Source organism: Heptranchias perlo, chromosome 10, assembly GCF_035084215.1.
Source record: "Heptranchias perlo isolate sHepPer1 chromosome 10, sHepPer1.hap1, whole genome shotgun sequence".
NCBI lineage: Eukaryota > Metazoa > Chordata > Chondrichthyes > Hexanchiformes > Hexanchidae > Heptranchias > Heptranchias perlo.
In genome coordinates, this window is record NC_090334.1 from 2586831 (window position 1) to 2599687 (window position 12857).

The 12857-nt window shown below is 48.3% G+C and overlaps 1 protein-coding gene across 1 annotated transcript in view; it reads right to left on the reverse strand.

Annotated features, from left to right (window-relative positions):
* The window catches only part of LOC137326393 (stAR-related lipid transfer protein 9-like), a gene marked incomplete at its 3' end in the record, with an annotated part of 232894 nt that overhangs the window by 2872 nt on the left and 217165 nt on the right, over window positions 1-12857 (reverse strand). The window contains exons 22-23 of the mRNA XM_067991435.1: window positions 4039-4259; window positions 998-1532 (exon numbers count right to left, since the gene is read on the reverse strand). Coding sequence (XP_067847536.1) covers window positions 998-1532; window positions 4039-4259 — 756 coding nt within the window. The remainder of the gene's footprint in view (window positions 1-997; window positions 1533-4038; window positions 4260-12857) is intronic.

Sequence of the window (12857 nt, forward strand, 5' to 3'; positions counted from 1 at the left end):
ACCGGGACCCAATCATCCATAACCAGCAACCGCGTCCCACTCATCCATAACCAGCAACCGCGTCCCACTCATCCATAACCAGCAACCGCGTCCCACTCATCCATAACCAGCAACCGCGTCCCACTCATCCATAACCAGCAACCGCGTCCCACTCATCCATAACCAGCAACCGCGTCCCACTCATCCATAACCAGCAACCGCGTCCCACTCATCCATAACCAGCAACCGTGTCCCGCTCATCCATAACCAGCAACCGCGTCCCACTCATCCATAACCAGCAACCGTGTCCCGCTCATCCATAACCAGCAACCGCGTCCCACTCATCCATAACCAGCAACCGCGTCCCACTCATCCATAACCAGCAACCGTGTCCCGCTCATCCATAACCAGCAACCAGGACCCAAATCATCCAAAACCAGCAACCAGGAGCCACCCTTCCACCAGAGAGAGCTGCCAGCAGAGGCAGCAGTACTGGCAGAGTCAGATTTGAGTGAGTTTTTGTGCTAATACAGAAGTGTTACCGAGCAAGAGAAACGGCATGACATTTCTGGGAAAACTCCCCAGCTCATCTTTGAAAAAGTGCCACAGGCTTGTTCACATCCACCTGAGAGGGCTTACGGGACCACAGTTTAACATCTCACCTGAGAGACGGCACCTCCGACAGTGCAGCACTCCCTCAGTATTGCAATGGGAGTGTCAGCCTAGATTTTGTGCTCACGTCTCTGGAGTGGGACTTGAACCCACGATCTTCTGACTCAAGAGGCGAGAGTGATATCCACTGAGTCACGGCTAACTCAATATTAACCTCTCTTTCCCTTTTAGATGCTAATCTATTCTATATTTACAGCATCTTTGATTTTTAAAATCTGCTTTAACAAATTAAAGGACATACTTTATTCCAAAGCATAAAAGAGCTGTCCAACTGTCTTCCCCAATTATGTATTTAGAATCTTACATGAGTTGTAAACAAATTAATTTCTGTGTAACAAAAGCATACCTGTAAACTGGTACATACTGCGGGTACAGACGTGATACCAGGTCAATTGAATCCGAATGCCTCCTAGCTGGTAAAGGAACAGATAATGAATGTCTTCTCGCTGGTAATGAGTTTGGAGGAAATGATTTGTTCCACCTCATCAGTTTTGGATTTGAACCAGTTTGTAAAGTGCCTGGTTTGCTCATTATGGGCTGCTTGAGTTGATCCTCGCTGAGTAAACTTGCAGCCTCTAGGTGTTGCAGGTTCTTTTTTGCTTCTAAAAGCTTGTGCTTCTTGGCTATTCTCTCCAGCTGGTACTTGACTCTCTTCTTGCTGATATTTCGCTCCGCTTTCCTCAGTGAATGTTTCTGCAGCAGTTCCAGCTGCATCAGTCGTTTCCTATCCTGCTCGATTGAAGGGATCTCTTCAGTCTCCAGCGTGATCTGTACCCCGCACTCAGTAAACGATGCAGAGTCGGTCTGTATCCCCAGCTCTCGCTGCTGCTGCTGCTCCAGGCAAACTAAGCGTTTCTCTTCATTCGCGAGACACAGCTGGTCTGAAAAATAAGGAACAGACAGCTGTTAATGTGGCAAAAGAAAAATACTGCGGATGCTGGAAATCTGAATTAAAAACAGAAAATGCTGAAAACACTCATCAGGTCAGGCAACATCTGGGAAGAGAGAAACAGAATTAACGGCCTCGATATTAAACCTGCCACAACGGGCGGGAGAGGGTCAGGGGTTAAAAATTTAAAAATCGGGGAACCGGCCAGGTAGGCTCGTGTCCATTTTTATGGTGGGTTTCGAGCCGTGCGAGTGTCCCGCCCTCGAGAGGGCTGGGCCAGGAGGAGATGGAGTCCTCCCCCGGCTCAACAAGGAAGCCTTCAGCCTCCCCTCTGCCGACTAAAGCCTCTCTCTCCTCCCTGCCACGATCAATGACCTCCCCCCACTCCAGCCCCAATCTCTAGCTCCCTCCCTCCCAATTGCCCCTCTCTTCCCACCCCACTCCAGCCTCGATCTCGAGCTCCCTCCCTTCAGATTGTTGATGCAGAGGAGGTGTAAATAGTTACAGAATGTGGAAACAAGCTGTTAATATGGTCCGTTTCTCTCTCTAAATGTTTTTTATTTATCAGCATTTATCCTTTCACTGCTACACATGCAGGAAAAAAAAGTTTCCTCGCTTCCACCTTATGATCAATTGGTGTGGATATAGATTTAACCCATATATCTCAATGCTGCATTTACCTTATAGCAGTGAGTCAGCAGGAAGCATGCAAGGTAAACCAGGCAGAGCTGCAGCTTCTACAGGTTCAGCTGTTTTCACCTAAAGAGGTATGTTTTTCTGACCCTTCCAACTTGCCTCTAGATTTTTTTTATTATTCGTTCACGGGATGTGGGCGTCGCTGGCAAGGCCGGCATTTATTGCCCAGCCCTAATTGCCCTCGAGAAGGTGGTGGTGAGCCGCCTTCTTGAACCGCTGCAGTCCGTGTGGTGACGGTTCTCCCACAGTGCTGTTAGGAAGGGAGTTCCAGGATTTTGACCCAGCGACAATGAAGGAACGGCGATATATTTCCAAGTCGGGATGGTGTGTGACTTGGAGGGGAACGTGCAGGTGGTGTTGTTCCCATGCGCCTGCTGCTCTTGTCCTTCTAGGTGGGAGAGGTCACGGGTTTGGGAGGTGCTGTCGAAGAAGCCTTGGCGAGTTGCTGCAGTGCATCCTGTGGATGGTGCACACTGCAGCCACAGTGCGCCGGTGGTGAAGGGAGTGAATGTTTAGGGTGGAGGATGGGGTGCCAATCAAGCGGGCTGCTTTATCTTGGATAGTGTCGAGCTTCTTGAGTGTTGTTGGAGCTGCACTCATCCAGGCAAGTGGAGAGTATTCCATCACACTCCTGACTTGTGCCTTGTAGATGGTGGAAAGGCTTTGGGGAGTCAGGAGGTGAGTCACTCGCCGCAGAATACCCAGCCTCTGACCTGCTCTCGTAGCCACAGTATTTATATGGCTGGTCCAGTTAAGTTTCTGGTCAATGGTGACCCCCAGGATGTTGATGGTGGGGGATTCGGCGATGGTAATGCCGTTGAACGTCAAGGGGAGGTGGTTAGACTCTCTCTTGTTGGAGATGGTCATTGCCTGGCACTTGTCTGGCGCGAATGTTACTTGCCACTTATGAGCCCAAGCCTGGATGTTGTCCAAGTCTTGCTGCATGCGGGCTCGGACTGCTTCATTATTTGAGGGGTTGCAAATGGAACTGAACACTGTGCAATCATCAGCGAACGTCCCCATTTCTGACCTTATGATGGAGGGAAGGTCATTGATGAAGCAGCTGAAGATGGTTGGGCCTAGGACACTGCCCTGAGGAACTCCTGCAGCAATGTCCTGGGGCTGAGATGATTGGCCTCCAACAACCACTACCATCTTCCTTTGTGCTAGGTGTGACTCCAGCCACTGGAGAGTTTTCCCCCTGATTCCCATTGACTTCAATTTTACTAGAGCTCCTTGGTGCCACACTCGGTCAAATGCTGCCTTGATGTCAAGGGCAGTCACTCTCACCTCACCTCTGGAATTCAGCTCTTTTGTCCATGTTTGGACCAAGGCTGTAATGAGGTCTGGAGCCGAGTGGTCCTGGCGGAACCCAAACTGAGCATCGGTGAGCAGGTTATTGGTGAGTAAGTGCCGCTTGATAGCATTGTCGACGACACCTTCCATCACTTTGCTGATGATTGAGAGTAGACTGATGGGGCGGTAATTGGCCGGATTGGATTTGTCCTGCTTTTTGTGGACAGGACATACCTGGGCAATTTTCCACATTGTCGGGTAGATGCCAGTGTTGTAGCTGTACTGGAACAGCTTGGCTAGAGGCGCAGCTAGTTCTGGAGCACAGTGGCACTATAAATGGTGCTGCCAAAGGAAAAAGCACTAATTTTTCTTTTTTTTGTCAAAATAGAACAAAACATTCTATTTTGTTTCCCTGCTGGCCTGAACACATCTTCCCATTTCAATTAGAATCTCCTGTTCAAAACAGTGAGTGAATCGTGTTTAAGGAAAAGACTGCGACGACATACTTTGCTCAATTTGTTGTTTGAGCTGCTCCTGATCGTGGTCAAGCTCTTGTTCTGCCTGTGACTGGGCTGCTTGGATGTGCTGGCGTAGTTCCTCAACGTAGCACTGCTGCTGCTGTATCTGCTCTTGGTAAAATTCTTCCAATCCCTTCAGCTTTTGCTTGTCCTCCTCGTGCGCCTGCTGTTTGTTCTGGTACTGCTCCCGAAGTTCCATCAGCTGCCTCCTGAGGATAAAGCACAGCAAGTAAAATCTTTTGTGTGCATGGATTCAAAGCTCACAGAACCTTTCTTCTGCTTGATGCACCAAACAATGGCACTGTTTACACTACAGAAACAGAGAAAGTCCAGAACAGGAGATTCTTCGACAGCACCTCCCAAACCCACGACCTCCACCACCTAGAAGAACAAGAGCAGCAGGCACATGGGAACAACACCACCTGCACGTTCCCCTCCAAGTCACACACCATCCCGACTTGGAAATATATCACCGTTCCTTCATCGTCGCTGGGTCAAAATCCTTGAACTCGCTACCTAACAGTACTGTGGGAGAACCTTCACCACACGGACTGCAGCGGTTCAAGAAGGCGGCTCACCACCACCTTCTCAAGGGCAATTAGGGATGGGCAATAAATGCCAGCTGTGGGGGTTCACCCCAACAATACACGGGCTGTGAGGGTTCACCCCAACAATACACGGGCTGTGGAGGTTCACCCCAACAATACACGGGCTGTGGAGGTTCACCCCAACAATACACGGGCTGTGGGGGTTCACCAACAATACACGGGCTGTGGGGGTCCACCCACAATACACGGGCTGTGGGGGTTCACCCCAACATTACACGGGCTGTGGGGGTTCACCCCAACAATACACGGGCTGTGGGGGTTCACCCCAACAATACACGGGCTGTGGGGGTTCACCCCAACAATACACGGGCTGTGGGGGTTCACCCCAACAATACACGGGCTGTGGGGGTTCACCCCAACAATACATGGGCTGTTGGGGTTCACCCCAACAATACACAGGCTGTGGGGGTTCACCCCAACAATACACGGGCTGTGGGGGTTCACCCCAACAATACACGGGCTGTGGGGGTTCACCCCAACAATACACGGGCTGAGGGGGTTCACCCCAACAATACACGGGCTGAGGGGGTTCACCCCAACAATACACGGGCTGAGGGGGTTCACCCCAACAATACACGGGCTGAGGGGGTTCACCCCAACAATACACGGGCTGTGGGGTTCACCCCAACAATACACGGGCTGTGGGGGTTCACCCCAACAATACACGGGCTGTGGGGTTCACCCCAACAATACACGGGCTGTGGGGGTTCACCCACAATACACGGGCTGTGGGGGTTCACCAACAATACACGGGCTGAGGGGGTTCACCCTAACAATACACGGGCTGTGAGGGTTCACCCCAACAATACACGGGCTGTGGGGGTTCACCAACAATACACGGGCTGTGGGGGTTCACCAACAATACACGGGCTGTGGGGGTTCACCAACAATACACGGGCTGTGGGGGTTCACCAACAATACACGGGCTGTGGGGGTTCACCAACAATACACGGGCTGTGGGGGTTCACCAACAATACACGGGCTGTGGGGGTTCACCAACAATACACGGGCTGTGGGGGTTCACCAACAATACACGGGCTGTGGGGGTTCACCAACAATACACGGGCTGTGAGGGTTCACCCCAACAATACACGGGCTGTGGGGGTTCACCAACAATACACGGGCTGTGGGGGTTCACCAACAATACACGGGATGTGGGGGTTCACCCCAACAATACACGGGCTGTGGAGGTTCACCCCAACAATACACGGGCTGTGGGGTTCACCCCAACAATACACGGGCTGTGGGGGTTCACCCCAACAATACACGGGCTGTGGGGGTTCACCCCAACAATGCACGGGCTGTGGGGGTTCACCCCAACAATACACGGGCTGTGGGGGTTCACCCCAACAATACACGGGCTGTGGGGGTTCACCCCAACAATACACGGGCTGTGGGGGTTCACCCCAACAATACACGGGCTGTGGGGGTTCACCCCAACAATACACGGGCTGTGGGGGTTCACCAACAATACACGGGCTGTGGGGGTTCACCAACAATACACGGGCTGTGGGGGTTCACCAACAATACACGGGCTGTGGGGGTTCACCAACAATACACGGGCTGTGGGGGTTCACCAACAATACACGGGCTGTGGGGTTCACCCCAACAATACACGGGCTGTGGGGGTTCACCCCAACAATACACGGGCTGTGGGGGTTCACCAACAATACACGGGCTGTGGGGGTTCACCCCAACAATACACGGGCTGTGGGGGTTCACCCCAACAATACACGGGCTGTGGGGGTTCACCCCAACAATACACGGGTTGTGGGGGTTCACCCCAACAATACACGGGCTGTGGGGGTTCACCCCAACAATACACGGGCTGTGGGGGTTCACCCCAACAATATTTGACTGTTTACAAAATACCAGTAGTTACCAGCAGGTACAGGGAAGTCTTCTATATATACGTGTAAAAATATATTCGTCATTGCAACACTTTAGCAGTGGAAAGTAAGTTATGGCCAAGCAAATACATCATGTGATAGCAGCTGCCTGAGAATCTTACAATCTTGCCAACAAACTTGGGTTTTGGATCACAAAGTCCTTTCCTTCCACTAACACATCACTCCGTTCTCTGGTTACTGATTGCTCTACACACACAGCACTTGTGGTGCGATTCCTCACAGGGCCAGCCGTTACGTTACCTAGCAACAATGCAGCTTTGGTTATACAAAGAAAGCTTGCTTGGCCGCACAGGGACTGAGGTACACAGGCACAAACTAGTCACTGATTTTGCAAGGTGTTTTAAATAGACCACAAACTATGGCAGTGCACAGTATTCAAATGAATAACATTGAGTTATATGATATTTTGCAACGGATTTAAAACTTGGAAACAAACTCAAAGCTATAAGCACACTTATTTGTCAAATTTACTTGGAGTTTGTCTAACTACCATTTCAATAGCGGCAGAATTTTGACTCCCGAACTTAATCACCCCGTTTATGCTCCACAAATGACATGGTTGTAGAACACAGGCTGTCTGATATCAATAGTACTGGGTGTTGGTGCAACTCAGCCAGTGCAAGACAAACAAAGTAAGATAAAGAACTTGATCACTAACACAAATAAAATACAATAAAAAAAGCTGAACATGAGTCATACAAACAAGTCTGACGTTAAAACTCATAAGGCACAAACCTCGATATGCTGAAGTCAAACAGCTCCACACACAGCCTGTTTACTGAATGTTAATAGTGTACCTAATTAATGTTACATAGCCCGATACGGAGAGTCTTTTGACACTGTTTACATCTGAAAATTTAATCTAAGGCATTTATCTTTGCAAAATATGAACGTTAAATATGAAATTTAAACAGTACACACAGACAGGCACACAGAACAGACAGGCACACAGACAGAGGCAGAGAGAGATAGAGGACAGACAAGATGGACAGAAGACGGACAGACAGACCAGACAGGACAGGCACACACACACTTCAATTAGTATTTGCAGTTGCTAGCCTTACAGTAATTGCCCAGGTGAACAAGTAATCCTCAGAGGATGAAGGACCCAGCCCCAAAAACTACCTTGTCTCTGGTGTCCCAATACCCCAAACTCTGCCGTTCTCAATACCCACGAAGATCAAGTCCTAATGGAGGCTTCAGCAACACCATTTTGAACATAAGCTTGCCTGCACTGTAAGTTGGTGTTCAACATAGTGTGCCAAGAGGCGACTGCAACTATGGCAACAACTGAACAAGTGATTTCAATAAGTGTCTTCCCACTTATGGCTCCATCTAAAGAAAGTTTAGAAATAGGAACCTCACGAGTACAAAAAAAGTAAAATGCAAAAGACACATTTATTATTGTGCCAGTCATTGATATTAAATACATCATTAAATTATATAAACATTAGACTAGCTGCTTAGCTTTTATTGGGGAGGGGCTGTTTATTTTCATATGCGTCTAATCTACTCATGGACATTGTATGTTATCGAATATCCATCACCTAAACGTGCATGGTAACTATTGATAACTTAGTTTAGTTATAACAACTATAATAGCATATCTCTCTTCTATTCATTACATTTATTGAACGTCGAACAAAAACTCAAATATTTTATTTCTGTTAAATAAAAATGCAAAGTACTCGTACTGATACAGAAAAAGCTGGAAATACTCAGCAGGTCAAGCAGCAACTATGGAGAAACAGAAATCAGTTGACGTTTCAAGTATTAAGATGGTTCCTCAGGATCTTAAGATGTGAATTATCAATTGACTGACTTTCTCCACAGATCTGCTGCATATTTCCAGATTTTTCTGGTTTTCTCAGATTTCCAGTATCTGCAGTATTTTGCCTATTTGTATTGAAAGAGGGTCTTTTATGTCAAAACATCACAAAGCCCTTTGCACAACAAATGACTTTTTCATGTGCAGCGAATGTAGCCAAACACAGCAGCCATTCTACATCAGCAGCATCCCAGTCACAGCCATGAGAAGAGTGCTGACTCTGTTTTTTGGTAATATTGGTTGAGGGTGGGATGTTGGCCAGGACTTCCGGCTGCTCTTTGGATATTATTACTGGATGTTCAACATCCTGATACCTGAACCACTGTTAACAGGCAGGTTGGTCCTCAAGTTAATGTTCCATCCAATGCCTAGATTGTGGCTCAAAGCTGCAACCCTCTGACAAAGAGGCCAGGCTGCTGCCAATGCAGTCAAGCGGACACACAATGTGGCTGGTGGCACTCATCATTTATTTTCCATAAACTACCAATCTTTCATATATAGCACTGCATAAACACTTCGAAACTACACATCAGGGATACAGTCCGCACCACGCCACAGGGGGGGGGGGGGGGGAGGGGAGGGAAGAGGCCGCACCACGCCTCGGAGGGGGGTGGGGGGGGAGGGGAGGGAAGAGGCCGCACTACGCCTCCGGGATAGAGACTACATATCAGGGACTTGAAAACAGCTGCCTAACTTATGAATCTCATAAGAGTGACAGAGTTACACTGGCTGCGACACAAGTGCTTTATGTTCTGATAAAAGGTCGCACCCAAAATGTTGCATCTTTCTCTTCCAGATCCATACTGTCCTGCTGTGTATTTCTAGCATTTTCTGTTTTTATACAAATAAAAAGTGAGAGATTTCCAACCCTAGTATAATGGCAGTAATCACACTCGTAATTTAGCAGATGCTGCTCATCCAAAATTGTTTATGACATTCTCCCATTGACTTCATCACAATAGCAATTTAGAAGAACTACTGAAATTCAGTATCATACTTTGTGACAGTGCACACCCTTTTTTTTTGCGGGCTAACTGTATACTATCTAGAAAGCCCCATCACCAACACAACTTCCAACAAACCACACAAGTTTCTTGTAATATCTCAGCTGTTTTGCTGACAAATAAGATAAACTTATTAATCCTAGAATTAGTTTAGTTTCCAATTAGGGAAGTCACAGTGGCTCCGAGCCTCTCATGGAATAAGTGCACAACACAGTGAGATACTGAGCAATACAGACCAAGGTCGTCTCAGGTTTGAGCCCAAGATTTTGCTGAATTAGTTAATCTCAGCCGGGGCAATGAGAGGGGCACTGTAATTGGCCTCAGCAACACTTGGCTAAGGAGAGGGAAAAAACATCACTCATCATTCATGCTCCTGACTGCTAAAGAAAGACTTGCTTTTATATAGTGCCTTTCACAACCTCAGGACATCCCAAAGCGCTTTACAGCCAATGAAGGACTTTTTTGAAGTGTCACCGCTGTTGTAATGTAGAAAATGTGACAGTGCTATCAAGCGGCACTTACTCACCAATAACCTGCTCACTGATGCTCAGTTTGGGTCCCACCAGGACCACTCGGCTCCAGACCTCATTACAGCCTTGCTCCAAACATGGACAAAAGAGCTGAATTCCAGAGGACAGGTGAGAGTGACTGCCCTTGACATCAAGGCAGCATTTGACCGAGTGTGGCACCAAGGAGCCCGAGTAAAATTGAAGTCAATGGGACTCAGGGGGAAAACTCTCCAGTGGCTGGAGTCATACCTAGCACAAAGGAAGATGGTAGTGGTTGTTGCAGGACAATCATCTCAGCCCCAGGACATTGCTGCAGGAGTTCCTCAGGGAAGTGTCCTAGGGCCAAACATCTTCAGCTGCTTCATCAATGACCTTCCCTCCATCATAAGGTCAGAAATGGGGATGTTCGCTGATGATTGCACAGTGTTCAGTTCCATTCGCAACCCCTCGGTGCAACCCCTCAACCCAGCAGTCCGTGCCCGCATGCAGCAAGACCTGGACAACATCCAGGATGGGGCTGATAAGTGGCAAGTAACATTCGTGCCAGACAAGTGCCAGGCAATGACCATCTCCAACAAGAGTGAGTCGAACCACCCCCCCATGACATTCAATGGCATTACCATCGCTGAATCCTCCACCATCAACATCCTGGGGGTCACCATTGACCAGAAACTTAACTGGACCAGCCACATAAATACTGTGGCTACAAGAGCAGGTCAGAGGCTGGGTATTCTGTGGCGAGTGACTCACCTCCTGACTCCCCAAAGCCTTTCCACCATCTACAAGGCACAAGTCAGGAGTGTGATGGAATACTCTCCACTTGCTTGGATGAGTGCAGCTCCAACAACACTCAAGAAGCTCGGCACCATCCAGGACAAAGTAGCCCGCTTGATTGGCACCCCATCCACCACCCTAAACATTCACTCCCTTCACCACCGGTGCACTGTGGCTGCAGTGTGTACCATCCACAGGATGCACTGCAGCGACGCGCCAAGGCTTCTTCGACAGCACCTCCCAAACCCGCAACCTCTACCACCTAGAAGGACAAGAGCAGCAGACACATGGGAACACCACCACCTGCACGTTCCCCTCCAAGTCACACACCATCCCGACTTGGAAATATATCGCCGTTCCTTCATCGTCGCTGGGTCAAAATCCTGGAACTCCCTTCCTAACAGCACTGTGGGAGAACCTTCACCACACGAACTGCAGCGGTTCAAGATGGCGGCTCACCACCACCTTCTCGAGGGCAATTAGGGATGGGAAATAAATGCTGGCCTTGCCAGCGACGCCCACATCCCATGAACGAATAAAAAGAAGTCCCACAAATAGCAATGTGATAATGACCAAATAATCTGTTTTTAGTGGTGTTGGTGGAGGGATAAATATCGGTTAAGGCACCGGAGAGAACGCCCCTGCTCCTCTTCGAAATAGTGTAGTGGGATCTTTTAAGTCCACATGAGAGAGCAATTTAATGTCTCATCCGAAAGACGCCACCTCTGATAGTACAGAACTCCCTCAGTACTGCACTGGGAGTGTCAGCCTAGATTATGGTCTCAAGTCTCTGGATTGGAACTTGAACCCACGACCTTCTGACTCACAGGAGAGTGCACTACCACTGAGCCACGGCTAACACCTCCAAACAGAGATCACTGACTGCTATCCAGTGATTCCTATTGGAGTGCAGGTTTTTAAATGCGGCTGTTGAATGAGATGAAGGTCAGATTCAGCAGTGAGCCTTCCCTACAGTCACTCAGGTGAGGTATCAGAGTGTGATGTCGGTGCCCGTGGAACTGTACCCCAATATGGTCATTACCTTCATGAGGAGAAGAGGAAACTGATACAGCAAGGACGTTGCCCTGGCCAGATTTCAAACTTTCTTTCCAGAAAATATGAGAAATTGTAAGGCTAAACAATTAAAGGGGAAGGAAAGTCCGGGGAGGGCCAAAGAGAATATTTTGTTCCAATCATTTCTCATTTTAGGAGGATTTTCTTCAGTACATCTTAAAACAAACAATTCTCATACCAGCCTTTTGAGTATGATTAGCTTTCTGCTAGGTTGCTCTGGTGACATGACACTCTGGTGGTGTCCCTGGGGTCATATAACCTAGGAAACCATGCTACTGAGTGGGAGAACTGCATCCCCAAGCAGTGATGTGGTTTCCTGGGTCGGATTGCCCTAGAGCTGCCTCGGGCAGGTCTGAAGTTGCGGACCCTGCTATTTCCTATTGATCCGCTCTGGGACACATGGGGATGCTCCCGGTCAGTCAGATCATCAGATCAGCTGAGAAGGGAGGAAAATCCTACTCAAGGGTCTCCTGGCCAGCAATAAAATTGACATTTATTTAAAAAAAGACTGAAGAAAATTCTCCCCAGGCTAACAATTTCTTTCACGGAGGGAATACATTCAGCAAATATACTTTCCTTCCCCTTTAACTAGGGGTGCTATGGTGTTATGATACAATTGTATGATAGAAGTCCAGTGTAAGACCTTGGATCATGTTATGATTCTCCACTGAGTGAAATTTCAAACTCCACCAGGAGCAGTTAACAAGTAGGGGCACAGAGGAGAGGAAATAAAAGGCCCGTTAGTCACAGATATCAATCTCCCACACCTCCTGGCAACTGTGGAGGACATGGAGAAAGTCCCAAATGCAGAAGGCTCACAGCAGAGAGAGAGAGAGAGGAAAATGGTGCGGGTGTAAAAGAAAATGACCAAAGATATGCAGTCACAGTAGTGCCTGCTCCAGTATGTGTTAATCTTCTTCCTACACATCCAAAAACTTGCATTTATATGGCACCTTTAACGTAGTAAATCATCCCAAGGCGCTTCACAGGAACGATTATCAAACAAAATTTGACACGAGCCACATAACGAGATATTAGGACAGGTGACCAAAAGCTTGGTCAAAGAAGTAGGTTTTGAGGAGCGTCTTAAAGGAGGAGAG